General features: G+C 54.8%; 1 protein-coding gene across 1 annotated transcript in view; it reads right to left on the minus strand.

Moving 5' to 3' along the window:
* Positions 1-10,205: 10,205 nt before the first annotated feature.
* HMCN2 (hemicentin 2) overlaps positions 10,206-27,496 on the minus strand; it is a 178,088-nt gene continuing 160,797 nt past the window's right edge. The window contains exons 84-96 of the mRNA XM_011931437.1: positions 24,903-25,172; positions 21,536-21,685; positions 19,701-19,838; positions 19,484-19,605; positions 18,316-18,553; positions 16,872-16,934; positions 16,630-16,752; positions 15,762-15,896; positions 14,566-14,694; positions 13,668-13,988; positions 12,789-12,908; positions 11,723-11,849; positions 10,206-10,971 (exon numbers count right to left, since the gene is read on the minus strand). Coding sequence (XP_011786827.1) covers positions 10,626-10,971; positions 11,723-11,849; positions 12,789-12,908; positions 13,668-13,988; positions 14,566-14,694; positions 15,762-15,896; positions 16,630-16,752; positions 16,872-16,934; positions 18,316-18,553; positions 19,484-19,605; positions 19,701-19,838; positions 21,536-21,685; positions 24,903-25,172 — 2,282 coding nt within the window. The 3' untranslated portion in view covers positions 10,206-10,625. The remainder of the gene's footprint in view (positions 10,972-11,722; positions 11,850-12,788; positions 12,909-13,667; positions 13,989-14,565; positions 14,695-15,761; positions 15,897-16,629; positions 16,753-16,871; positions 16,935-18,315; positions 18,554-19,483; positions 19,606-19,700; positions 19,839-21,535; positions 21,686-24,902; positions 25,173-27,496) is intronic.

A 27,496-nucleotide genomic window follows, 5' to 3' on the forward strand; every position in this document is an offset into this window, starting at 1 on the left:
CGCGTCTCCTGGCCCTGGCCCGCGGGCTGGCGGCGCCAAGGAGGGCGGCAGTGGCTGCGACCCATGTAACTCAGGGGCGGGGGGTGGCCGCAGCCGTCCTTCGAGAGACTTGCTTCTTGGCCCTGGGGAAGCATTCAAACCCTGCGAGGTGGAAGCGGGGATAAAAGTTCCACTGGCGCAGGGAGCTTCGTGCTCACTTCTATCGGGTGCCGGCAGCCCGGGCCTTCTGCAGCTCCCAGAGCCCCTCTCCCCACCGTAGCCCCCGGGAGCCGAGTAAGGATGAGAAACCCTAAGGTGAGCCAGCGCTGGAAGGCCCGGCTTTCATCCCTCAGGCCAGGGCTGGTTGCTGGCTGTCTTCTCAGAGTCTGGCACCTGCCCAGACTCCAGAGGGCACCCAGTAAGCAGTGAGTAAAAGACTGTCTGGCTGCGAACCCACTGGACAGGAGGGAAGGTTGAGGTTGAGAGAGGTGAAGTCTCTTGCTTGTAAAAAGCAGCTGGGAGTTGTGACCCCAGGCCCGCCTTCAAAAACTTCTCTACATCAGGAGTTTCCCAGTTTGGTCTCCCGGCTCCAAAGCCCTGATCACCGCAACCACGGCCCCAGTAAAACAGCAGGTCTTGGGACCCCATCCAAGGCAGTTGTTCCATAGTGAGCCCTGACCCCAGAGGGGAGGACTCCTGGTCCTCAGCCTGCTCTGAACCTGGGGGAGGTGGGAGCCCCAAGACTTGCCCAGCTGCTACCCTAGAGTCAGCACTCCTTTTAACCACCATCCACTCTCAGCCCCTCTGCCAGCCAGCCCCCACCACTGCCTCAAGCCCATGGCCAGCAAAAATAGCTGCGAGTCCTTCAAGAAGGAGAAAAGGATCAAACCAATTCACAAACAAAGCCACAGCTCTATTCTCTCTTAAGCTAAACCTAGGATGTGGCCCTTCATGGCAAAGGGGCCCCCGGTGAGCCACGTGGGGCTGGGTGTATATAGATGGCTTGAGGCCCCTTCCAGCTAGGAGGCGATATCAAAACTGGCCCCCCTTGGCCCTCTCACAGGACCAGCTGGGGGCCTCGTGGCGTCTCTGGGCCTTCCACACTAGCAGGAGACAAGTGAGGAATGCCCACAAAATGATATCCTTGCAGCAGCTGTGTGGCCTTGGGGCGGTCACTCCCCACCGCGCCTGTTTTCTCATTGGGAGGGCCGCCCTGGAGAGAGCAAGCATTCTGTTTTCATCTTCACGATTACCCTGTATGAAGTACCTGTGACTCTTATTCCCGTGGTAACCTGCCGCACAGAGAGACGGTGTATCTTTCCCAAGTCCACACAGCGTGTGAGTGGCAGAGTGGAGCCAGAATCCAGTGTCTGAAGCTCTGGCCCAAACCCTCTGCTCTAGCTCCAGTGTGAGCTGAACTGAAGTCACAGTCCCAGGGTCACAGGCTGCTGGGACCTTTACTCCCTGCCTCAGAAATTGTTCCAGCCTAGAGGACAGACCCTTCCTAACAGACAGGCACCAGTGACATGAGGGGCAGTGAGGTCACAGCTCTCCTGAGAAGAAAACAGGGGCCCAAACTGCCAGCAGCAACCCCCGCCCCCCACCGCCCTCCTGCCACTAACAGCGGGGTGAGTGGTTGCCCAGAGGCAGAGACCAAGGTGAGGGAGGACTGGCCAGCTTCTGAATGAGCTGCATTCTACCTGGACCCCTCCATCGGCCAGGTGGACCTTCAATCCTGCCCTGGCCCTCATCCTGCAGAGCAGAGCTGGGGGCCAAGGTGGGGCGTGGCCCAAAGGGATTCCCCCACCTGAGGCGGGGGCACCATGGCCTTGTCTTTCATCCTACCCCCTGCCCACACCCAGGTCAGGGGTCCTCCAGGAGTCTTTGCACTTTCTAGGTAAGCGTTCTTGGTGGCATTGCTAAAAACAAAGCAGTACCTAGGCCTGAGCAGGTGGAGAAACAAAGGCACTGGGATCTGAGGCACTCAGACATTCTTCTTCTTTTTTTTTTTTTTTTTTAATTTGGAGTCTTGCTCTGTCACCCAGGCTGGAGTACAGTGGCACCATCACTGCAACCTCTGCCTCCCAGGTTCAAGCGATTCTCCTGCCTCAGCCTCCTGAATAGCTGGGACTACAGGCCTGCCACCACACCAGGCTAGTTTTTGTATTTTAAGTAGAGATGGGTTTCACCATGTTGGCCAGGCTGGTCTTGAACTCCTGACTTCAGGTGATCCACCCACCGCAGCCTCCCAAAGTGCTAGGATTACAGATGTGAGCCACCATGCCCAACAACATTCATATCTTCTAAATAAATCAAGTCTGCCCCTTTCTCTTCACTTCTACTTCCTCCACACAGGGCCACCATCTTCTCTTACTCAGACCCTTATAATTTCTTACTTAAGTCTCTTTGCTGGTTCCCCTGCTTCCCCTAGTTGCCCCTCCAACATTTCCTCCCCAACAGCCAGAGAGGTTTTTGTTTGTGTGTTTGTATGTTTGTCTGTTTTAAGAGATAGAGTTTCTTGAGGTCACAGCTATGGCTACTCCAGGGCCCAGCTCTGAGATGAATATTTTATTGGATACTTTGGATGACTGGCCAGGTGGAGGCCTGTGCCCAGGCAAACGCCTAAGTCTTCCATTCAGTGGAGAGGAAGACCTGGTAGGTTGAGATATCTTTGATAGGTGGTATAAAAGTCCTCAATTTCTTTTTTTTTTTTTTTGTATTTTTCACTGATGTATCTTAGTTATACATATTTTGGGAGTACATGCGAAGGCCCAGGCATTCATTCAGTCTTTCACCATTAAGTACAATGTTAGCTGTAGGTTTTTCATAGATTTTTTTTTTTTTTTGTCAGAAGAAGTTCACTTTTCTTCCTAATTTATTGGAAGATTTTTAGAAAAATAGGTACTAAATTTTGTCAAATGCTATTTCCACACCTATTGAAATGATCATATGATTTTCTCCTTTATTTTATAAATGTGGTGAGTTACATTGATTGGCTGTCAGGTGTTGAACCAACCTTGCATTCCTGGAAAAAATTATACCTCAATTAAATTGATTTTTAAGAAAAAAAAGAAACAGAAGGGGAATCTTTGGGTTAAAAGAGTTATAAAAGATAAAATCAAGGCTGGGTGGTGGCTCATGGCTGTAATCCCACCACTTTGGGAGGTTGAGATGGGCAGATCGCTGAAGCCAGGACTTTAAGACCAGCCTGAGCAACATAATGAAACCCTGTCTCTACTCAAAATACAAAAAATTTACCAGGTGTCATGGCATATACCTGTAATCCCACCTACTCAGGTGGCTGAGGCACAAGAATTGCTTGAACCTTGGGAGCAGAGGTTGCAATGAACCAAGACAGAGATTGCAGTGAGCCAAGATTGCACCACTGCACACTCCAACCTGGGCACAAAATGTGTTCTGTCTCAAAAATAAAATAAAATAAAATAAAATAAATCACAATGTTTAGACCTCATTTAGATCCTGATTTCTTTTTAGTGCAAAAGAAATATTTTTATAAGCAATTGGAAGTTTGAAACACTGATATTCAATAACAGGAAGACAGAATTACTATTGATTTTTTAGGTGTAATAATAATGATATTGCAGTTACTTTTCTTTTTTGAGACAAGGTCTCCTTTGTCTCCCAGGCTGGAATGCAGTGGCACGATCTTGGCTTACTGCAGCCTCCACCTCCTGGGCTCAAGTGATCCTCCCACCTCAGCCTCCTTAGTATCTGGGACTACAGGCACATGCCACTCTGGGCTAATTTTTGTATTTTTAGTGGAGATGGGTTTCATCATGTTGCCCAGGCTGGTCTTGAACTCCTGGCCTCAAACAATCTGCCTACCTCGACCTCCCAAAGTTCTGGGATTACAGGCATGATCCACTGCACCCAGCTTGTAGTTACATTTTTATTGAAACATTTGTAAAGTTTTAGAGCTATATACTGCAATATTAATGAATAAAATGGTTTCTGAAACAAGGTTTTGATGGTCCCCCTGACTCTTAGGATCAAATCTCAATGCCTGTACTTCCTCTTCTGCCCTTACCCACTATACTACTGCTACCGGCCTGGCTGTGGTTGTTTCAACGTGTCAAGCCCTTTTTGCCATGTGGTCTTTCCACACACTGCTCCTTAGTGATGCCTCTCTTATCCTTTTCCTCCGCTACCAGATCAGTTGCTTGTCGTAAGCTCTGATACTGGTACAGAGCAGAGGGCTGAGGGCTCCAGCAAGAAAATGGAAGAATGTGAGCGCTCTGGTTCCTGCTTTCACTCCTCACAGCTGTTGTCTTAGCCTGGATGACTAGGACTTCTCACATGCACCTCTGCAGGAGACACCTCACCTATCCTCCTGCCTGTGCTCACCGTCCCCTCTGCTGCATGCTCCACATTGCAGCCAGGGGGCTTTTCTAAGAGTCAGTGCTGACCTTTTTTTTTCTTTTTTTGAGATAAGTCTCACTCTATTACCCAGGCTGGAGTGCAGTTGCACAATCTCAGCTCACTGCAATCTCTGCCTCCCGGGTTCAAGCAATTCTTCTACCTTAGCCTCCAGAATAGCTGGGATTACAAGTGCCCACCACTGCACCTGGCTAATTTTTGCATTTTTAGTAGAGACGGGGTTTTACCATGTTGGCCAGGCTGGTCTCGAACTCCTAACCTCAGGTGATCCGCCCACCTCGGCCTCCCAATGTGCTGAGATTACAGGCGTGAGTCACCATGTCTGGCCTCAGCTCTAACTTTTGTGGCCACTTGTCTGAATGTCTACAGAGCAAGCTTAATGGACATGTTCTCGTCAAATGCCCCCAGCCACCTAAAGGCATAGATCTAGCCTGTGCACAGAACCCTGGAGTGGGCATCCTCCTGCTTCCCTCTCTCGCCTCAGCCACCCAAGGGCTCTATGCCTGCTGGGCATGAAGGGGCCTGGGTGTGTAGAGACTTCAAGGATCTCACCCTGCAACCTCCTCATGGTTGGCACCAGAAGCCACTTTGCCGCTGCCCAAGTCTGGGCATTGGCCCTGGGAAAAGAGAGTGTCCTCCAGGCCAGACCCTAGGTTGCCATTCCCCGCCCACAGGAACGCAGAGTCCAGTTGTTGGGTTCATGGAAAATCCACATCAGGGAGGTCAATGAGTGACCTGCAGGCCTGTTTTCCACCCCTGATGGTGCAAACAGACTTGCGGAGGTCAGGTGGCGCCAGGGGGCTGGGCAGCTTGCACAGAACCTTGGCCAATGACAGCTGGCAGTTAGAAAAAGAGAAGTAGCAAACACCCTTCTTGGATGGAAAATACTCTCTGGCTGTGGCTGCAGCTTGCTTGGGAGGGGCCTCCTCTGCTCGGTAACCATCCTTTCGGGGGGTGGGAGTAAGCAGTTGGAGTGTGGGGGAGGAAGGGACTGGGTCAGAACCTGGATCCAAGGCCTAGTCTGTCTTGGGCTTTCTCTGTGACCTTGGGCAAGTCAATCCTTTCAGCCCCCGGCCTCCGCTCCATAGCCTCAAATGGAAAAGGAGGGAAAAGTGGGGAGCCAGGGGGCTGAATGGATGCTCCCTTTTTAGCTCCTCAGATCTTGAATTGCCAAGGGCCCTTGTCTTCAGCCTGCCCCTGGCCCCCTTTCTCTTTCCCCCTTCCTTGGAAAGTGGAGGCAGGGGAGCCTGATGGTCAGAGCCCAGGACTCTGGAGTTAGATGGGCCTGGATTGAGTCCTTCTCTTCCTCTCCAGGCTGTGTGAGATGAGATAAGTGGCTTCATTCTCTGAGCTCTCCTTCTCTCATTTGTGAAATGGGGACACTGTTTCTTGGCTCTGGAGCTCCTGGAAGGACTAAATAAACCCAAGTCACTGGGTGCAGTGGCTCACACCTGTAATCCCAGCACCTTGGGAGGCCAAGACAGGCGGATCACAAGGTCAGGAGATTGAGACCATCCTGGCTAACATGGTGAAACCCCATATCTACCAAAAAAAAAAAAAAAATTAGCCAGGTGTGGTGGTGGGCACCTGTAGTTCCAGCTACTTGGGAGGCTGAGGCAGGAGAATGGCGTGAACACAGGAGGCAGAGCTTACAGTGAACCGAGATCGTGCCACTGCACTCCAGCCTGGGTGACAGAGTGAGACTCTGTCTCAAACACACACACACACACACACACACAACTCGAGTCTATGAGACACTGGACAGAAACTTAACAAGTAGTAGTTTTACAAACATGGAAGCCTGGGTGAGACTGGGAGTGGCCTGCAGGAGACAGCAGGGGTGAGAGAGGAGTGGCACCTCCCCTCTGTGGGTCTCCACCTCTGCATTGCCTCCACAAAGTCCCCAGCTCCATAAAAAATTAACAGCCTAGCGAAGAGCAGCGCTCCAGTTCTGACCCATTGACCCCTGGAGTTGCACAAAGAGGGGCGTTCGGCCCAAGGAAGGCCCTCGCAGGTGGACCTTGGACGAATAGGATACAGGAGGGCCTAGGAAGCCTCTCCCCCACTTCTTCCTGCCTCCTCTAATCTCTCCACCCAGCCTGGACTTCCACTATCAGTGATTTCTGTGGTTTAAACCAGAGATCAGCAAACTCTGGTCTGAACTTGGTTTTGTAAAGCCTGCATGCAAACTAAGAATGGCTTTTACATTTGTAAATGGTTGAGAAACATCAAAAGAAGAAGAAGATTTCATGGCACATGAAAATGATAATAAATTTGAAAGGTAAGTGTCCACAAATAAAGTTTTATTGGAACACAGCCGTGCCCATCTGTTCATGGGTTCTCCGGGGCTGCTTTTGCGCTGCAATGGCAAAGGTAAGTCATTTTGACAGAACTTGAATGTCCCGCAAAGCAGAAAGTAACTACTATCTGGTCCTAACAGAAAAAGTTTGCAGGCTGGTTTAAAGGAAACCAGCAAAAAGAAGCGCCCTGGAGAAGGTTCTATTGGGGCTGTTATCTGGGAATCAAGAGTCCCAGCTTGACTATTAACTAGTCACACCTCAGGCAAGTGACTGGATCATGTTCCCTCCCTGTACCCACCTTTCTCCATCTGTAAAATGGACACAGCGATTTCATCTCTGTGTACCCAGAACAGCTCGGTTTAGACAGCCTGATTGTCATTCATCTCTAAAAGGAAATAACTCAGACGACTTTCCTCATTGCCTGGATGAGAGGGAGGGGACACTTAGGGGGAGCTGACCATGTCACACTGAATAGGAGGAGCAGGGAGAGAGGAACTCTTTTCTTCAGAACCATATACAAAAGACAACCTCTCTCTCAGAGGCTGTGTCGGGGCAGCTGGCAACAAAGAGGCCACCCACCCAGGCAGGGGGCTGCAACCAGCCCAGGGAGAAGGCAGGAACAGGAGGAGAAGGAGGAGCAGGAGCGTGGGCTTCTGCCAAACTCCGTTTCACCTGCACTCCTCCCAAGACCCAGCACACTGGAGATAGGCCAACACGCAGATATGCATTGACTTTTGAAAAAAACATTTTTGTAAGAGATAGGGTCTTGCTCTCTCACCCCGGCTGGAGTGCAGTGGCCAGATCATAGCTCACTGTAGTCCCAAACTCCTGGGCTCAAGGATCTTCCCTCCTCAGCTTCCCAGGTAGCTGGGACTACAGGCGTGTACGACCACACCTAGCTATACATTTACTCTTGTCTCTCCCTAGCTCACTCATCAAAGCCAAAGTCTTTATGGTGGCCCAAAGACCCCACAGGATCCACCCCACCCCCTTGACCTTTCTATCTTCCCTTTCTCCCACCTCATTCATCTCCAGCCTCCCCAACCTCCTGGCTGGACTCTCCTGCCTGAGGGCCCTGACACCTGCTGTCCCCTCTTCTGGAACACCCTTCCCCTCTATTGCGATGGCCATGTAACCTTCTCCTTCACCTTCTTCAGGTCTCTTCTCAGGTGCCACCTGCTCAGTGAGGCCTGCCCTGACTGCCTTTTAAAAACTACCCCAGGGTCCAGGCACAGTGGCTCACATCTGTAATTCTAGCACTTTGGGAGGCCAAGGCGAGTGAATCTCTTGAGGTCAGGAGTTTGAGATCAGCCTGGCCAACATGGTGAAACCCCATCTCTACTGAAAATACAAAAATTAGGCCAGGCGTGGTGGCTCATGCATGTAATCCCAGCACTTCGGGAGGCCGAGGCAGGCAAATCACCTGAGGTCAGGAGTCTGAGACCAGCCTGACTAACATGGAGAAACCCCGTTTCTCTTTTTTTTTTTTTTGAGACGGAGTCTCGCTCTGTCGCCCAGGTTGGAGTGCAGTGGTGCAATCTCGTCTCACTACAAACTCCACCTCCCAGGTTCACACCATTCTCCTGCCTCAACCTCCCGAGTAGCTGGGACTATGGGTGCCCGCCACCATGCCCAGCTAATTTTTAAAATATTTTTTTAGTAGAGACAGGATTTCACCGTGTTAGCCAGGATGATCTCCATATCCTGACCTCATGATCTGCCCGCCTCGGCCTCCCAAAGTGCTGGGATTACAGGTATGAGCCACCGCGCCCGGCCCGAGAAATCCTGTTTCTACTAAAAATACAAAATTAGCCGGGTATGGTGGCGCATGCCTGTAATACCAGCTACTCGGGAGGCTGAGGCAGGAGAATCACTTGAACCCAGGAGGCAGAGGTTGCAGTGAGCCAAGACCACACCATTGCACTCCAGCCTGGGCAACATGAGCGAAACTCCATCTCAAAAAAAAAAAAAAAAAAAAAGACTACTTAGGGATTGTTGCACTAAACTTCCGCCCATCCATTCATCTAACAAAGGCCCTTCCTGTGGATGAATTAGATGAATTATTAAGGCCAGGACCTAGAAATGGCCCTTGCCTTCAATAATCTGTCCCCCAGACGGGGAGATGCTATCAGGAAAAAGACAGCTTGGAACAGGACTCAAGTGAAACCCAGGGGTGAGCTGCAAAGGATACAAGATAATAGCTAAGCCATAAAGCCCGCTGTAGGAGTCTATGACTGGAAAACAACAAGAGTTAGCTGATAAAAATAGGCTGGAGTAAGCTGGGTGCAGTGGCACATGCCTGTAATCCCAGCACTTTGGGAGGCTGAGGTGCGATGATACTTTGAGCCTAGGAGTTCCAGACCAGACTGAACAACATAACGAAACCTTATCTCCACAAAACATTTAAAAAATAAGGCCTGGCATGGTGGCTCATGCCTGTAATCCCAGCACTTTGGGAGGTCAAGGCGGGCAAATCACCTGAGGTCAGGAGTTTGAGACTAGCCTGACCAACATGGAGAAACTCCGTCTCTACTGAAAATACAAAATTAGCTGAGCGTGATGGCAGGTGTAATCCCAGTTATTCAGGAGGCCGAGGCAGAAGAATCACTTGAACCCAGGAGGCGGAGGTTGCGATGAGCCGAGATCTCACCATTGCACTCCAGTCTGGGCAACAAGAGCGAAACTCTACCTTAAAAAAAAAAAAAAAAATGAGCCAGGTGTGGTGGTGCATGTCTGTGGTCCCAGCTACACAGGAGGTTGAGGTGGGAGGATTGCTTGAGCCCAGGAGGCAGAGATTGAGGTGTGCAGAGATCACGCCACTGCACTCCAGCCTGGGTGACAGAGCGAGATCCTATCTCAAAATAATGATCATATCACATTGGGATTTTCCTAATCTTTCCTAAGATTTTAGGTGTTCTTGCCACAAAAATAAGTATATACGAGATGATGGGTATGTTTTAATTTTATTTTTTTCAAGCCCACCCAAAATCCCTAATGGCTAGGTTAATTGGTTTGACTATAGTAACCATTTCATTATGCATATCAAAGCGTCACGTTGTATGCCTTACCTATATACAAAACATGAAGAATTAATATAAAGGCCAGGCACGGTATCATGTGCCTGTAGTTTCAGCTGCTCTGGAGGCTGAGGCAGGAGGATGGCGAGGCCAGGAGGTCGAGGCTGCAGGGAGTCACCATCATGTCATTTGCAACTCCAGCTTGGGCGATGGGACAAGACCCTGCCTCTAAAAAGTAAGATTTTTTTGCCACCGGCTGTTGCTGTCTATGCAACACATTTACTCCTCATTTAATTGCCCCCACAGCCCTGTGGGGGAAGGGAGGGCCCTATTGCAATATTTTATGGATTAGGAAACCGAGGCCAGGAGGTGCCTGAGGCAACCCTACTCCTAAGGAGAGGAGGCTGGTGGACTCAAACTGCAGTGCTCCTGGATCAGAACAGAAGGCTTGGTCTCCTTCCCAGTCAAAACCCTTCCCTACAAAGCAAAACAATTAGACAAAGAAACTAAGTTGGTTAAAAAAGCAATCTTTTTATATTGCAACAGGGTTCAGAATGACACTGCCAGGTGTGGCCGGGCGACAGCTGCTGCCACCCCCAACGCGGAGTCTGCCTCCTCCCCCAGGCGTCCAGGTGCCCTGTGTCCCTGTCCCGCTCCCACTGAGGGGCGGATCAGACCTGGAGGCTTCCCCGGGCCCTGCCTGCGGGCCTGGCCACCCAAGGACCGCCCCGGACGCCTCCCTCTGTGAGCTCAGGTCCTTGCTGTCGGGGGTCAAGGCTGCGCGCAGGGTCGTGTTGACCCAAGGTCTCGCTGACGCACGTGGCGAGAGATGATGACGCTCCGCTTGCCACAGCTGGTGGCGCGGACCAAGCTCCTCCTCGCCCCCTTCCTCGGGGGTCACGCCGGGGCAGCCGCCAATGCCCTCTCCCGTTTAGTAGGGGTAGGGGGACACGGCGATGAGCAGGACGTAGACGCTTTGGTGGCGTGGCGCCGCGGCGCGCACGGTGAGCCGGTAGAGGCCAGAGCGGGTGAGCGCGCGACGGGTGTAGACCGCGCCCAGGCCCGCGCGCAGCGGGCGCAGCGCGAAGGGGCTGCGCGGGTCCGGCTCCAGCACGCTGAGCTCGGTGCGGTTGGCTGGGACGCCGGCCTCGGAGAAGGCAGCCAGGCGGGCCACGTCGTGGTGGGCGCGGACGCCCAGGGGCAGCGGCAGCAGCCTGTACTGCAGCGTGGAGGGGCCGCCGGTGTCGCAGTCCTGCGAGCAGCGCCGGAAGCACGTCCTGCGGGCGGCACAGACAGACACACTGACAGGCGGACTCGGGGGTGGGTCGGAGCGTGGCCCGGCTGCGTAATCAGACCTCCCTGCCAGCCCCTGCAGTTCCGCCCACGCGCTGCCCGTCCTTCTCCGGCAGAGCCCTACACGCCGCCTCTGCGGGCATCCCCGCTAGCCCGTTTTAGAGATCAACAAACTGAGGCCCAGAGAAGCCAGAGGCGTGCCCTTTCAGGGTCCCTCCAGCGGACTTTCCAGGTCCGTGCCCCAGGGAAGCCCAGCAGACACAGGGGAACTGATGTGCCCCTGGGCCCAGTCACCCAGTCTGGATTTGCCTTGGGAGGGTGGGATTAGAGGTGGAGACTGAGTTTAGCCTTGCCCGGGGCATCCGCTTCCAACCCCAGCCTAGGTTTCTAGTTGTAAGGCCCGGGGCAGGTCACCCGCCGCGAGAAACCTTTCCAGGGCAGTACTGTCACCCCTAAGGTCCCCATGTCTCCGTGCGTGGTGATAAGTGTCCGTGGCCGCTGTGAGTGGCGTGGAAGAGATGGGTTTGGTGCCAGCGTGTCTGAGTTTTGTCCTGGGGTTGTGAGTCTGCATGGTGTTCCTGTGTCCCCGTTCTCTCCCACTCTGGCCTCTCCCTGTCCCCAGGGCTCCTGCATCACTTGTGTGGGGAGTGACAGTGACAGGGCCAGCCTGAACCTGGAGTGACTGAAAAATGTGCTTTTTCTGAGGGCACAAGGCCCTGCCAAGTCAGCCCTTACCCAGGGCTGGGGCCCTGCCGGTAGGTGGCAGGACAGGGTGTGTCCACACACTGGTAGCTGCCGCGCGTGTTGAAGCACATCTGGCCGGGTCCACACTCGATGCCCTCCTCCTCACACTCGTTGATATCTGGATGGGGGAGGTTGGTGAAGTGGCGGAGGGAGATGAAAAGATGGAGCAAAGGAGAAGGGGGGAGTGTGTGGGGAGAAGTACCTTTGGGGGACCAGTGAGGTGAGCAGCCCTTCTCCCTTTGTCCCTAGTCAGTCTGACCCGTGACCACCCAGCCTGGAGGCCCCCAGCACCTTCTCATCTCCCCCGGGGGCCGGGGCTTTCCAGGGTGTGTAGGTGGGCACCATGGGGGCCTCCTGAGCAAGTGCTGGGTAGGAGGGCCTGGGAGAGATAGGGCTTTCCCTGGGTGGCTGCTTTGCCCGAAGACCCAGAGTGCCCACTGCCCACGGGCAGAGCCCCTGATCCTGTCTGCCTCAGTGGAACCCCCACCCTTCTCAGAGGATGTTCGGTGACCTCCATGGCAGCGTGAGGGACGGAGACAGGCAGGGCAGGCATGGTTCCTGTTCTTTTGGAGGAAGCAGCATGACTGGCCCCAGCCCCGTTTGTGCACACCAGGGAAACTGTGCCCGGTTTGGGAGTTAGAGGCCCTGACTCTACCAGCAGTAGCAGTTGTGTGGCTCTGTGCTCAACCTCCACAGCTCTCATCCCAGCTATTTGAGGGGGACTGTGCTAGCCCTATTTAACCAGGAGAATGGAGGCTCAGAGAGGTGAAGTGAGTTTCCTAGGGACACACAGCAGAGTTGGGATTGGCCTTGCAGGGCTGCTTTCAGAGCCTGGCGGCGTAATCTCAGAGCTTCTGTCTGGAGCAGGGGCCCTGGCATGGCTGTGAGAGCCGGGGGTGTTCGCGGAACCCCTCTGAGCCTGCCTCCCCGCCTCACCCTCACAGGATAGTCGTGAAGGGGCTGGAGTGAATGGAGTAGGTGAGATGCCACATGTCCCATCCCACGCTGCCTGCCCTAGCCCCATGGGTGTCTGGGCGGCAGCCTGAGCCCGGCTCACCCTGGCAGTTCTTCCCGCTGGGGAGCAGGCGGTAGCCGGCGGGGCACAGGCACTGGTAGCTGCCCTCGGTGTTGCGGCAGGCGTGCTGACACAAGTTCCTGACTCGGCACTCGTCGAGGTCTGACCCGGGCATGGGAGTGGGGCAGATGGGGGACGGGGGCAGAGAGACGCACTGAACCACAGACACTGACAAGGCCACACACCTGCCCACTGGGCTCTGGAGCTGCCCTGCTCCTTCTCCCTGTCCTGCCCCTCCCAGCCCGGGTTCAGGGGCAGGGGGAGTCCCTGGGCTTGGTGAGAGGGAGGATCCCCACCTTACCTACCCCATGCTCGCCAAGGCATAGAGGGAGCAGGCAGCACCGCCCCACAGACCCCTCCATCCAGGCAGGAATGCCAAGGCGTCAGCCCTGGGGCAGGTCCCCTGCTCTTTGTCCCTCTCTGCAGGGTCCAGGGGCCATCCCCCACCCTGCCCTCTCTCCTCAGCAGTCCCTTGTCACATTCTCATGTCTACCTGGAACATTCTCCTTCACCCCTGAAAATCTCCCTGCTTTCCCTCTGAGTGCTAGCTAACAGGAGTGTTTCTCAAAGAGGGTTCCCAGGACCACTTGCATAGGATGCCCTTCTTCTGGGCAAAGTGTCCTGAAGTCAAATGGTTTAAAAAGTAGTCCACCCCCATCTTGGAAGCCCCCTGCCCAGTAGCACAGCCAAGGCTCTGAGACACCCTGCATCAGAGAAGCCACCATCCCACACCACCCACCCCACTTGCCTGGAAGGTCTGGGTTTCTGGACTCGGTGGGTGGCACCTGCACACCCACCCTAGGGGCCCAAGAGCCCATAATGGCAGTGTCCCGTGAATGAATGGTCAGGGCCTGGCCTTACCTGTGCAGACTCCGTTCTGCCTGATGAAACCAGGAGGGCACCAGGCCCGGCCCACACTGCTCAGGGCCACGGGACCCGGCCGGAGAGAGACCCAGGCGTGGTAGGAGCCACTAGGGATCGAGGCCCAGGGCCGCAGCCAGGGCACTAGAGGGCCTCGGTGGCTGACAGCGGTCACATTTTGTCCATTCCGCTCCAGTGCGGTACAGGCCTTGCCGTCGCGAAGGAGAGTCTGGCCTGGGGGGCAGAGGCAGCGGTAGCTGCCCTGGAGGTTGTGGCACTGGTAGGCGCAGACCTTGGGCAGCTGCAAGCACTCATTGACATCTGTAGAGGGGCGGGGTCAGGCGTGTGCACAGGTGACCCAGGGTTCCCTGCAGCCTGCAGCCATTGCCTGGCCCTGCCTTCTCTTTTGCTGGCACTCCCTAGAATCCCACCACTCCCATGCTGTATGCGGGCCACACTGCATCCCCCTCTCCTGGACCAGCCCCAGCCTCCAATCTGATTCCACCTACAGCTCGCAGAGGCCCAGCCTCCCCAGCTCAGCATCATCCCAGACTCCAGCTCCCCCTCAGCCCTTCAGTGCCCCAGTTAGATCCATTCCCTCTCCTAAGCCTCTCTGAGATACACCCATTTGCTTCCACAGTCCTCCCCCTCCTGAAATTTCCCGGAAGATGACCCCATAGGATCAGGCTGAGGTTTTGGAGAATAGTCCTTCCCCTCCTGAAATTCCCCGGAAGACAACTCCTTAGGGTCAGGCTGAGGTTTTGGTGCACAGGCAGGCACACAGTGAGGCAATGTGTCGGTGCTGTTTGGTTATTCTCAGAACTCACCAGCACTGGCGCCTTAGACACCCTCAGCCCCTGAGCTGGGGGTGCCAGCCAGAGGGTGGGTCTCCCCGTACCTAGGCAGGGCAGGCTGGGGCCCTGCATCCGGTAGCCCCTGGGGCAGCTGCAGCGGTGACCGCCTGGGGTGTTCTCGCAGAGCTGGTTGTAGTGACAGTCGTCCAACCCCTCCAGGCATTCGTCCACATCTGGGAGGCAGGGCCATGGTCAGGGGGTGAGGTCTAGCCCAGAGCCCCTCCCCCAAAGGACAGACCATCCCCCTCCGTATCTGGGCCTCCTCCCTGTCCCCTTATCCAGTTTCAGTGCTATCAGGCTGCATGGCAGCCCTTGCAGCACCTCCCCCAGTTATACCAGGTTGGAGGTCAACAGGGTTCCAGGTCCCAAAGAAAGGAAGGGGCTGAAAGTGTGGGCTTTGCGGGCAGAGTCCTGGGTTCCGCTGAGCTCTGCCATATTCTAGCCCTTGGGTAAGGAACTCTCCCGCTCTGATTCTCAGTTTCCTCATCCATAAAGCGGGTAAAGATGTGACCTCTTCATGGGGTCGTGGTGAGGAGGGGAGCCTGGTATGTGGGAAGAGCTAAGAAAGTGGTGAGAAAGGAGGAAAGGCGGCAGGAAGGGCGGCAGGCAGGAGAGCCCAGTGAGTTGCCAGGCAGTCTAAGGGCCCTGGGGGCCGCAGAGGTGCAACGGCTGCTCCTCTTGAGTCAGGCTCCACCATGCTTCCCTCCCCACCAGACAGTCTCTCAGAGGAGCTGGGTGGACCCACGGTCCTGTAGCCATAGAGCTAGAACAGGAAGGACCACTGAGGTCACCCATCCAGGGGTGGCACCTAGGTTTTGTCTCAAAGGCTGACTGCACCTGCTCCATGGTGGCTGCAGGGGCTGCTGGCTCAAGAAGGATTCAGAGGTGGTCTCTAGCTGGGCCTGGATTCATGCGGGGGAACAGAACGGACGGCAGCAGAGGGAGAGTGTGTTTGCCATCCCTGACCCGGCTGCCTCTTTATCAAGCAGACAAGACACTGAGGTCCAGAAAGAAAACACCCCGGTCAAAGAAGGTGCCAGCTGCCAGGAGCCAGGGGAGAGCTCAGACCTCCAGCGCCCGGCTCAGGCTTCATCCCCAGCCTTGCTGTGCTCCTTCTGCCAAGAGTCCCAGTCTTCCTGGAAGCCCAGAGCCCAGTGACACACAGCCCCCTATCAGCTGATCCCTGGCAACCTCTGGGTTTCCAGGAGTATGGACAGGCCGCACACCGTGTCCCCATCACCTTCACAGCTGGCGCCATCAGCAGCCACCCGGAAGCCAGGCCCACAGTCGGGGAGGCAGCGGTAGGACCCGAGCAGGTTCACACAGCGCTGTCCCTCTCGGCAGAGGCGAGCATCCCCCGCACACTCGTCCACATCTGGGGGCAGATCAGGGCAGATGGCTGTGTGAACACGATCCCCAGGCCTGCCTCGCCACCTGACCCTGGCCCAGCCTATCCCCAGAGGCTTCGTCTGCAGGCCCAGGAGCCACTGGCAGGAAGGTCCCCACCCCTTCTGCTAGCTCTTTCCATTGTCCTGCTCCCTACCCCAAAACACAGGGCCCACTCCAAGGGACCTGAGGGCTTGGGCCTGCAGCTTCTAATGCAAGGCTGCAGACAACGTCCCCTTGGGCACCTGGCTTGGAGCCCAGTGGAGACTTGCCGGCACCAGGCCCTCCTGGTGGGAGTGCAGAGATACAGATTGGGGGTCAGCATCAGCACCGTCACCCAAGGTCAGATTTGTCATCCAGCAACATTGCTGAGGGGTACAACTCACTTGCCAGTCTCAGTCAAATGGAAATGATGCTGAGTGTTGGGAAAGCTTCTGAGGTCTGTTCAGGTTCAGAAGGCCGTGAGCAAGTGATAACCGCCCCTATGTCTCTTGGGCTGCCCATCACCCCCTGAAACCTGGGCCTCACTCGTCTGTAGCTCCCATAGCAGGAAGGAGCCTGGTGGGGACATGGCATTGGGACCTCCAGGCTGACATCAAATGCCCTCAAGAATGGGCCATCCCTGCAGGTCTGTGTCCCCAGCCAGGGTCCTGGCCCTGGGGACCCTTCCACACACCTGGGTCAGGTCTGAGGAGCACCTCTCCTCCCAGGGGCTGTCTCACCTCTGCAGTTCCTGTCATCCCAGGCCAGGGCGAAGCCAGCCGGGCAGGCGCAGGAGAAGCGGCCGGGTGCGTTAAGGCAGGCGTGGGAGCAGGGGCTGGGGCCTCCTGAGCACTCGTCCCTGTCTGGGGCAGGAAAGTATCTGGTGGTCTCTGCTCCCAGTCTCCTGCCAGCTGGCTGGGAGAAGCCATCCATCCCAGGCTGAGAGGCCTGCCATGTCCATGCCAGGGTGGGGGGCTCTCACCCACACAAAATGCTCCCTGGGAGTCCAGCTCAAAGCCCTCGGGGCAGCTGACCTCGTTCTCCGCTGCAAGGCAAAGAGGATGGACTCTAAGGACATGAGGGTGTCCTCTCCCAGGGCTACCCTGGCCGTAGCCCAGGCTCGCAGCTCCCCCCTGCCCCCTGCCAGCTTAGCCAGGCAGAGCCAAGACAGTGCCAGAGAGTCAGCGAGCCCATTTCCTGCCCAGGCCTGTTGGAGGTGATGACTGCAGGGCACACCTAGTCAAGGAAATGTGTCCTGAGGGGCTCCCAGTGGGGCTGGGCAGTGAGTCAGGCAGCCCCAGGAAAACCATTAAAATGAAACACAGGAGGTCAACACGCGCAGAACGGCTCTCCTGAGACCACAGCAGCAATGCACGGAGAGCGTGCGGGGGCGGGGGGGGCAGAGGATAGCCTCGCACAGGCAGCAAAAACAAAGGCGGGGTGGGGTGAGCTGGGTTCTGGAGGCGGGAAGGACACAAGACAGTCTAAATCAGGGATGTCCTATCTTTCGGCTTCTGCGGGCCATGCTGGAAGAAGGATTGTCTTGGGCCGCACAGAAAATACACCAGCACTGAGGATAGCTGATGAGCTAAAAAATAATTGCAAAAAATCTCATAATGTTTTAAGAAAGTTTACGAATTTGTGTTGGGGCACATTCAAAGCTGTTCCGGGTGTCATGCGGCCTGTGGGCCACGCGTTGGACAAGCTTGGTCCAAATAATTGTAGGGACAGCCATCCTTGATGAGGCGGTGCCAGGCTAGGATTTGAGAGACAACATCTGTACGGTGACAGCCTGCAAGGCAGGAGATGTCATGCCTGCTGTGCAGATGGGAACACTGAAGCTCAGAGAGGACCAGGACATTGTCCCTAAGGTCCCACAGCCAGAAAGTGGGGCACTTGGGATTTGAACTGGGGTCTGTCTACCTCAAAGCAGTGCTCTTATCACTCTCTCTCATTCAATGTTCAAAACACTTTGGAACCTCAAGTAATACGAACGTGTGTATCTTTAGCGTTCACTGGGTAAGAATAGAAAGCATGTTTCTGTGGGTCTCCAGGGCTTCCAACAGTGGTTCCTGGCTCCCTGTGTGGGGCCTCGGTGCAGGTGCCCTTGGGAGAAGAGGGTGGGGTGACTCAATTCCTGAACATCAGCCTGGGGTGGCTGGACCTTCACCTTGGGGCCTGGGGAAAGGATCCAGAGGCTGGAGCAGGGGTGGCTTAGAGAACTGTGTCCCTGTGAGGAGGGTGGGTGGATGGATGGGAGTGGGGACAGGCCAGGTGAGCAGGCCAGGTGGGCCGTCTCAGTCTGAAGTCTCTGGCCCATGGTCAGTGGATGCTAGGGGCAGGGGCAGATTCCAGCCATGTGCATTTGGGCCCCTGGCAGGTTTTAGCTGGGGCAGTGCGGGTGGGACAAAGCAGGGGGGCCTCACCCGCCTGTAGGGCTGTAGTGAGCTGGAAGCGCAGAGCCTCGGCCTCTGGGTCAAAGGCCGAGCTGATAGCTGAGGCCCGCAGGTGCTGCACCAGCTGGGGCTGGGGGCCCCGGGCTGCGTTGTACTGGATGCTGTGGTTGCAGCGCAGGAATGAGGGGAGGCTGCCCTGGAAGAAGTGCTGTGTGGAGCCTACAAACAGCTGGCCAGGCCCTGTTTGCACATAGTGCTCCTCAAAGTCCTGCAAGATGAAGAGGAGGGGAGGAGGAGGAAGGGTGGGGGAGAGGGAGAAAGGGGTCAGGGTTGGAAGGGGAAGAGGAAAATGCTGAGATTTCAACTCCCAAGCAGCCTGAGACCTTCACCTCAACTCAGCGGCTTGGGGAGGCTTGCGAGGAGATGGGGTGAGCCTTGGGAGGAGACGGGGTGAGCCATGGGAGGAGATGGGGTAAGCCTTGGGAGGAGACAGGGTGAGCCTTGGGAGCAGATGGGGTGAGCCTTGGGAGGAGACGGGGTGAGCCTTGGGAGGAGACGGGGTGAGCCTTGGGAGGAGACAGGGTGAGCCTTGGGAGCAGATGGGGTGAGCCTTGGGAGGAGACGGGGTGAGCCTTGGGAGGAGACGGGGTGAGCCTTGGGAGCAGACGGGGTGAGCCATGGGAGCAGACGGGGCAAGCCATGGGAGCAGACGGGGCGAGCCTTGGGAGCAGAGGGGGCAAGCCATGGGAGCAGATGGGGCGAGCCTTGGGAGGAGACGGGGTGAGCCTTGGGAGGACAGGGGGTGAGCCATGGGAGGAGAGGGGGTGAGCCATGGGAGGAGACGGGGTGAGCCATGGGAGGAGACGGGGTGTGCCCTGGGAGGAGATGGGGTGAGCCTCCCAGAGCCTCTTCTAACCAGCTGGGCTGCTCTGGGCAGCTCACCTCTCTTCAGGACTCTTGCTTTGGAACAAGAATAGTCTGATTTGGAGTCGCAGGGCTCAGAGCATCCCCTCAAGGACTCGAACTTGAGCCTGTAACAACTGCTTATCCTACCCTAAGTCCAAGGCCAGACTGTGACCCAGCCCTGCAGTGGTGTCAGGAGGGACAATAGGCCTGGCTGCTCAGGGGTGGTTGAGAGCCGGGCGCCTCTGTCTCTCTCACCCACCCTGTCTGCACACCCCTGGGCTTGACCCCTGACCTGCACTTGAAGATCTGTGTCAGCCAGGCTCTCGGGGACAACGCCATTGACCACCACATCGAGGAGCAGGAGGCCATTGGGATCCAGGCCCCGGGCCACCTGGGTCATTGTGAGCAGCTCCCCTGCAATCCATCCCCACCCAGCCCAGAGTCACTATGGCAGGTCCTGGGCGCAGGCTTCAGTCCTACCTGGCCCACCTAGGGGAGGTCCTGCTTACCTGTAGCAAACTCCACGTGTGACTCCTGCCGGAACCTGCCCCCGGTCAGGGAGTGGCCATTCAGGGCTTCCCCACTCTCTCTGGCCAGGGCCCAGTAGATAGGGGCGATGGTGACCAGGAGCACCCGCATCAGAGGTCCTGGGTGGGGCAGGGCGTGAAGGCCAGGTTAGAGCTGATCCTCAGGGCAGCCACTCTCCTGCTCAAGGTCCCGTCATGGCTCCCCACTGCCCCCAGGAGAGCTCAGCCCCTTCCTTTGCGGCCCATACTCAGCCTTGTGACTGCCATGTCAATTATTTAACCAGAATCCGGGACCTGGTGGAGGCAAATAATCTACTTCCTGGAGTAACTGTGAAATTAATAAATGTATACAAGGAAATGCTTAGCAACATAGTGAGACTCTGTCTCTACAAAAAATAAAAATATTAAGAACATTAGCCAGGTGTGGTGGCATACGCCTATAGTCCCAGCTACTGGGGAGGCTGAGGTAGGAGGATCGCTTGAGCCTGGGAGGTTGAGCTGATTGTACCACTGCACTCCAGCCTGGGCAACAAAGCGAGAAGCAGTCTCAAAAAGAAAAAAAAAGAAGAAATAAATGCATGTACCTTGCTGATATTTAACTCAGTTCAACAAATACCAATTGAGGGCCCCTGGGTCACCACGGAGCCAGGGACTCCACGGACTGTCATGACATATTTGCTGAGTTGAAGTCAACCAACTATTCTAACTTGCAGATCCCTTCTGGACAAGCCCAGGTTTGTTCCAAATCATTTGAAAAACAAACCAAAAAATGGCCCTGGACATGGATTCTCAGATCTTCATGTGATGCCCCGCCCTCCATGTAGGGCCAGGCAGGGCCATGGACTGGGTAACGGGAACACACCCACTGCCTACTTGCTTGGAGTCAGGGATAGTGCCAGCTTTGCAAGGTTCACATGAGCCGGCCAGGCCCCTGTGCACAGGCACCACCTTTCAGCCTCTCTGTGCACCTGTTTCATGCAACAGAGCCTGGCCCGCAGGCTTGGGGCCAGGTGCTTCTCCAGGCCTCGCACTCCTGCAGCTGGAATAAGCAGCCATGTCTGGGCAGTGTCTCACTTCACCTGTTGTCTGTTGACAGCCAGCTCAGAGTGACTTCCCCAGCAAAATCCCCTGACCCCACACTGCTTATGCAGGACCATGGCCAAGGGCAGCTTCAGAAGAGCTGCTTTTAGTGAAGACCCCATGAGTACTGCCCCTCCTGGACCCCCACAAGGGGCCAGGGATTCCTTGGGAAGGGAGAGACGGTGACATCCACTGTCACAAGCTTTGCAAGTCTCTCAGAGCATTCATCGCTCAGACATCGTGCATGAGAGCTCTGTGTGCAGGGGACGCTTCTTAGTCCTCTAGGTTTTCTGGGCAATTCAATTCTCCACGTTTCCCGCTTCCCGTCACCTCCAGCCCACACCCCTCACTCATGACTGGAGATCCCTCCACTTCCATCAGTCCGGGCCTTAACTTAAATGGGGAAAAGCCTCAGGGAGCCATCGGTGGCTTGGGAAACCACAGTCTGAGCACCCACACCCACAGAGCACTGACCATGTCACACACTCTTGGTCTAACTGTAAATGCAGTTACTGTGTTTTGAGGGGGCTGTGAGGGGGACGGGAAGTTGCCTGCCCCTGAGTCCACTTTGGCTTGCACCCAGCTTTGAGAGGTGGTCAGACATGCTCTGGTCATCAGGCCCTGAGCAAGTCTCAGGGTACAGGCTCTGCCCCCTCCTAGGTCCAGCATGTTCTGGAGGATCCTTGCTGGGCTGGGACAATGGCCCAGAGGCAGGTGATGCTCTGCCTCCCACTCACCCACGTTTGCTGGGACATGGCGGATGCTGCTGTGGATGCTGCTGACCCCGGAGCGCACCTCCTGCATCACGCTGGTGTTGAGTGTAGCCACGCCAAATTTCCGGCCATTGATCACCCCAATCATGCTGCCCCAGCTCCCCTGGGGTTCCCCTGTAAGGAAGGGAAAGAATGACAGTGCCACTGACTATCCACCCCCGAGGCCCACAGCACAAGCAGGCTGTCATTCCCATTTCATGAAGGAGTAAATGGAGGCTTGGAGAGTTCACCTCCACTTGTCCAAGGACACACAGCTAGGGGGTCATGGACTCAACGGCCAGGGGATCTTGGTTCTAAAAGGGAAGGGGGGCTGTTAGGAGGAACCCTGGGCTGGGGTGTGGGGGGAGGCACATGGAGCTGGCTTCTAATTCTGGCTCTACCATTCCCTGAAACCTGGCCACGTCAGGCCCCCAAGCCACACCTGAGTTGGCTCACCTGTAAAATGAGGAGGTGGGGCCACAAACTCACAGAAGACCTGTGGGTGTGTGGAACGCCAGGAGCCCATGATGGCATGGCTGGCACACTGAAGGAGCCAGGGCACCGAGCCAGAGCCAGGTGCTGTCACCTGAACAGCCCCATTCCATCAGTGCTGCTGGCTCTGGCTGCCCTGCAGCTGGCCTGGCTGGGTGGGCTGGCTTCCTAGCGGCCGTCCGCCAGGCCGTCTGTGAGCAGATGCTCCTTAGCGCTAATCAAACGGATGGTGCAGGCACCGGGGGGTGCTTCCTCTGACTAATGGACCAGCTGTCTTGTTTAGGCAGATGGCATTCCAGGGGGCGAGAGACAGAAGTTAGCCTGCCTCTCCACTCACCAGCTCCCAGGGGAAATTAACAACAAATTGCCCATGATCTGTCAAAAAATAACATAAAACACTCAAGTGCTAGGATCCTAAGTGGATGAATCAAGGGGCTGGTTAATTTGGGGTTCTAGGAAGCAGGGCCATTTCCTGCAGCCCATAGCTGGGGTTTGATGAGATTTGAAGCCCATCTGGGATGTTTCTCATCAGTATCCGACGCTCTAGGGCCTATGGGAGGGACAGGAGACGGGCCATGAACTTATCCCTGGCCTTTTAATAGGGGGGTGAGGAAGGAATCAGGAGCTGCAGACAAGAAGGCTGGAGCGTGACCCGGGCAGCTTTGGAAGGGGACAGGAAATGGAACCCAGGCACGGCAAGCCACCGCCAACTCTCTCAGACATGGAGTGACGTAGCAGCCTCTTGTCTCCCTACAAGGCCAGGATTGGGACCTGCCAGGCTGAGGGGCAAGGAGGAAAAGTAGTCAGGAGGGAAAACATGTTTAGTTAGAGGCTCCCAAAGCCTGAACTCCCCTCACCCACCAATGCCCCTTAAGGAAATCGTCCCATAGAAATATTCAGGGCCACACACAAAGATGCACAGCATGGTGTGGTTTTGGGGAATGGAAAGTAGAAAAATAAACTACGTTGCTCATTTGACAAAGCCAACAGGAATGAAGATAAAAAACGTTCCCATGGAATGACATGAAGCCAATAAAAAGCTGTGGACCGATGTGTATCATAATGAGATGTCTTCCAAGATAGAGGAAGTAAAAATGGCAGGTTATAGAGGTTGTAAATTTGACATTTGTAAAAAGAGAAGTGTATCTCTTATATCCAGAGAAAACAGTGTGGAAGCCTGTATCTCCCCAAATAATTGCTTACGCTACTTTGGGTCATTGAATTATGGGAGAGAATGACCTTCTTCTTCATAGATTTCTACAGTATCTGGCCTTTCTACAAGTAACATATATAAAAGAAGAATACTTGTTTCTATTAAAAAAATAAGGAGGCTGGGTTATGGATCGAATGGTACCACCCCACCCAAAATTCATACGTTGAAGTCCTAACCCCCAGAACCTGAAAATGTGACCTTATTTGAAGACAGGGTCTTTATAGAGTAAGCCAAGTTAGAATGAGGTCATTAGGGCGGGCCTAATCCAACATGACTGTGTCCTTATAAATAGGGAAGCGTAGACACACAGGGGGAAGATGAAGGCAGAGGTGGGGGTGATGTTTCGACAAGCCACAGAATGCCGAGGACCACCAGCAAGACCCTGGGAGAGAGGGTCGGACCATTTCCTCCCCAAAGTGCTCAGCAGGAACCAGGGCTGCTGACAGTGTGATCCTGGATTTCCAGCCTCCAAAACTGTGAGACAATCAGTGTGCCTTAAGCCTCCAGCTTGTGGTGTTGTTTTGTTTTTACCGTAGCCCTAGAGAACAAATACAAAGGCCACGTACATAGCTCCGTGGTTTGGAGTGGGGCCTGCCAACAGGAGAGGGTAAGAAGTGGGACAAAGCCCTGAAACAGAGGGGCGTCTGCTTAGACCCAAGGCTAACTCTGAGACCGCATCTATGGCTGGGGGGGGTCAGAGAACTGCTGAACTTTCAGAGCTGCATAGGTTGGTACCCTGTCCCGGCCTATGGGAGATGAGAGCAGGGGCCAGAAAGGGTCCCATATTTGGTTGGCAGTGGGTTTCGCATGGATTTCCAGGGGGTCAAGTGTCAAGTCCCAATTCCAATTAGCTGAGAGGCGCTGCTGCCTGGGAGGGCTCATTGGAGAAAAATTCTGCCAGCGCATGTAGTGATAGATTAGTGATGTCTGCCAGGGACAGGGAGGGAGATACATTGCCACACATAGGGAGTGTTCCCTTGTGGTGATAGATTAGTGATGTCTGCCAGGTACAGGGAGGGGGACACATCGCCACACATATGGAGTGTTCCCTCCAGAGGCACAGGCCACAGAAATAATATCTTATGACTTGCCTTTATGCAGGGCTGAATCCATTTACTGTGGTTTCTCAGGATTGATCTTTTCTTAATTTTAAAGTTGGTCTGACCCAAGGGAGAAGGGAGCTGATTGAGGAATCCGAGATGGCAGGGGTCCATCCCAACAGGAAGCCATCACTTTGCCAACCACCTGCCATGGCCAGGCAATGTGTGACACCTGGGACACGCACTGACCCACAGACTTTTTGCAGCAGCCCCTGAGGGCACCGTGGATGCCCTTGGCTTCCTCTGCCTGCTTCCAGGGGCTGTGCAGTGTCCAGACAGAGGACATGCATTTGTGCCAGTTAAGAGAGAACAGCCAGGCCAGCGTTCCCTGTCCAAGATGAATGGCAAACACTTAGCACCTCCAAGACTCGGTTTCCACAACTGTAAACGGGCAGGGTAGGGGTTCATTCTGGGCTTGTGACAAAGCAAAGGGAAGAGGTGGGGAGCTGGCAAGGCAGGGGACAGGTCCCCCATAAGCACCACACAATCCCCATCGGCAAGAGATCCTGCCTCTGTCCACAGAGGTCTAGACAGGGCTGCCCCGTACCTCTCACGACCAGGAATGCCCGGGCTGTGGCAGAGCCCAGGAGATTGTGAGCAACGCAGTCGTAGGCGCCTGCATCCCCAGTCTCCACATTCTCCAGCCACAGGCTTCCATCGGGCAGGGTCCGGAGCCGCCGGCTGGCCCGCAAGGGTTGACCCGCCTGAAGCCATTCAATGGTGGGTATGGGCTCTCCAGTGGCCTGGCATCGCAGAGCCACGTCATCTCCGGATCTCACTGTCATGTCCTGGGGCTCCACCTGGAACACCGGAGCACCTGTGGGAGGCCCAGGTGGCTTTTAGGAACATTTAATTATTTTTGCATATTCAAGTGGAATATGTTCATTTAGACACACTGGGAAATCCAGAGAGGCAGAAAGAAGAAAATAAGAACTACACAGGATTCTTCCACCCAGTCATCTTTCCTGAATATTTCCCTCTAGACACTGTTGCTTTATGAAAATATGATCATATGGCCATATCTGCTTTTATTTTTATTTTATTTTATTTTTTGAGACAGAGTCTTGCTCTGTCCCCCAGGCTGGAGTGCAATGGCGCGATCTTGGCTCACTGCAACCTCCACCTCCTGGGTTCAAGTGATCCTCCCATCTCAGCCTCCTGAGTAGCTGGGATTACAGGCGCCTGCCACCACACCTCACTGATTTTTGTATTTTTAGCAGAGACATGGTTTCATCATGTTGGCCAGGTTGGTCTCGAACTCCTGACCTCAGGTGATCCACCCGCCTCAGTCTCCCAAAGTGCTGGGGTTACAGGCATAAGCCACCATGCCTGACCATCTGCTTTTATTTTTCCTCCCCAATAGATCGTAACTACCTTTCCACGCAGTTACATATCTGTTGTTAGTGGCTAGGTAGTCTTCTATTGTCCGGCTCTACTGGGATTGGCTAAACCAAGCCTCTCCTACAGGACAGTTAGGCTGCTTCCAATGAAGTCGGGGCCATCTGTCAGAACTGCCTCTAGGGCTCTGTAACCTACTGTGGGTGACTCTCACCAAGTCACTCCCTGACCCTCAGTGTTCCCATCTGAAATATGGGGATGATGCTTCCTGTCCACTTACTATTACAGACCCTCCTGGAAGGCTAACATGGAAAGGATGGGAAAGGCCCAGTGCTGGTGAGGCTGCAGAACAAGCAGAACTCGCACACACTGCGGTGGAAATGCAACGTGGTTCAGCCAAGCCCAACACTTTGGGAGGCCAAGGTGGGTGGATCACCTTAAGTCAGGAGTTCGAGACCAACCTCCCAGGTTCAAGCAATTCTCCTGCATCAGCCTCTCAAGTAGCTAGGATTACAGGCACACAGCCTGCGTGTTCACTTCCTGCGGATGCTGCAGCAAGTTGCAGAAACACGGGAGAAACCATGGAGGCCAGGAGATCCACATCAGCCTCACTGGGCCAAAGTTCAGGTGCCCTGCTCCCTCCAGAGGTTCTGGGGGACAGCCCATTCCTCACCTCTTCCAGCTTCCGCCCACTAGCATTCCTTAGCCTGAGGCTGCAACAATCCATCCTCTGCCTCCATCTCCACTTTACCTTCTCTTCTCTCTCTCTCCCCTGCCACACCACCCCAGCTCTCTCTCTCTCTTTTTTTTATTTTTTTTTTTGAGACAGAGTCTCAGTCTGTCACCCAGGCTGGAGTGCAGTGGTACGATCTCAGCTCCTTGCAACCTCTGCCTCCTGGCTTCAAGCGATTCTCCTGCCTCCGCCTCCCGAGTAGCTGGGATTACAGGCGTGCACCACCACGCCCGGCTAATTTTTGTTAGATATGGGGTTTTGCCTATTGATCACACAGGTCTCAAACTCCCAGCCTCAGGTGATCCACCCTCCTCAGCCTCCCAAAGTGTTAGGATTATAGTCATGAGCCACCATTATAGTCATGAGTCTGGCCCAGGCTCTCTTTTATAAGAATATTTGTAGCTGGGTATGGTGGCTCATGCCTGTAACCCCAGCACTTTGGGAGGCTGAGGTGGGTGGACTGCTTGAACCTAGGAATTTGAGAAGAGTCTGGCAAACATGGTGAAACCCTATTTCTACTAAAAAAAATACAAAAATTAGCTAGGTGTGGTGGTCTGTGCTGGTAATCCTAGCTACTTGAGAGGCTGATGCAGGAGAATTGCTTGAACCTAGGAGGCAGAGGTTATAGTAGCCGAGACTGCGCCACTGCACTCCAGCCTGAGCAACAGAGCGAGATTCTATCTCAAAAAAAAAAAAAAAAAACACACACACACCCCAAAATAAAACACTTGTGATAGCATTTAGGGGCCACCAAGATAATCTGCCTACTTTAAGATCCTTAACTTAAGTACATTTGCAAAGATTCCTTTTCCAAGTAAGGAAACATTCGCAGGCCCTGGGGACTAGGACCTAGACATGTCTTGGGAGCCATTCGTCAGACACTACACAGCCTATGTGTCCTAAAGCGGGACACATGTGTACCACGAGACCTCACGCTTCTGCTCCTGGACAAATACCCCAACACAAGTGTGTGTGCGCGTTCACCGGAGGGCGTGCGTAAGAAGGTCACAGCAGCCCTTTTCTAAACTGCCCATCACTGGAAACTAACCTACAGTGGAATACATGAATAA

Source organism: Colobus angolensis, unplaced genomic scaffold (assembly GCF_000951035.1).
Source record: "Colobus angolensis palliatus isolate OR3802 unplaced genomic scaffold, Cang.pa_1.0 Scaffold9, whole genome shotgun sequence".
NCBI classification, from domain to species: Eukaryota; Metazoa; Chordata; class Mammalia; order Primates; family Cercopithecidae; genus Colobus; species Colobus angolensis.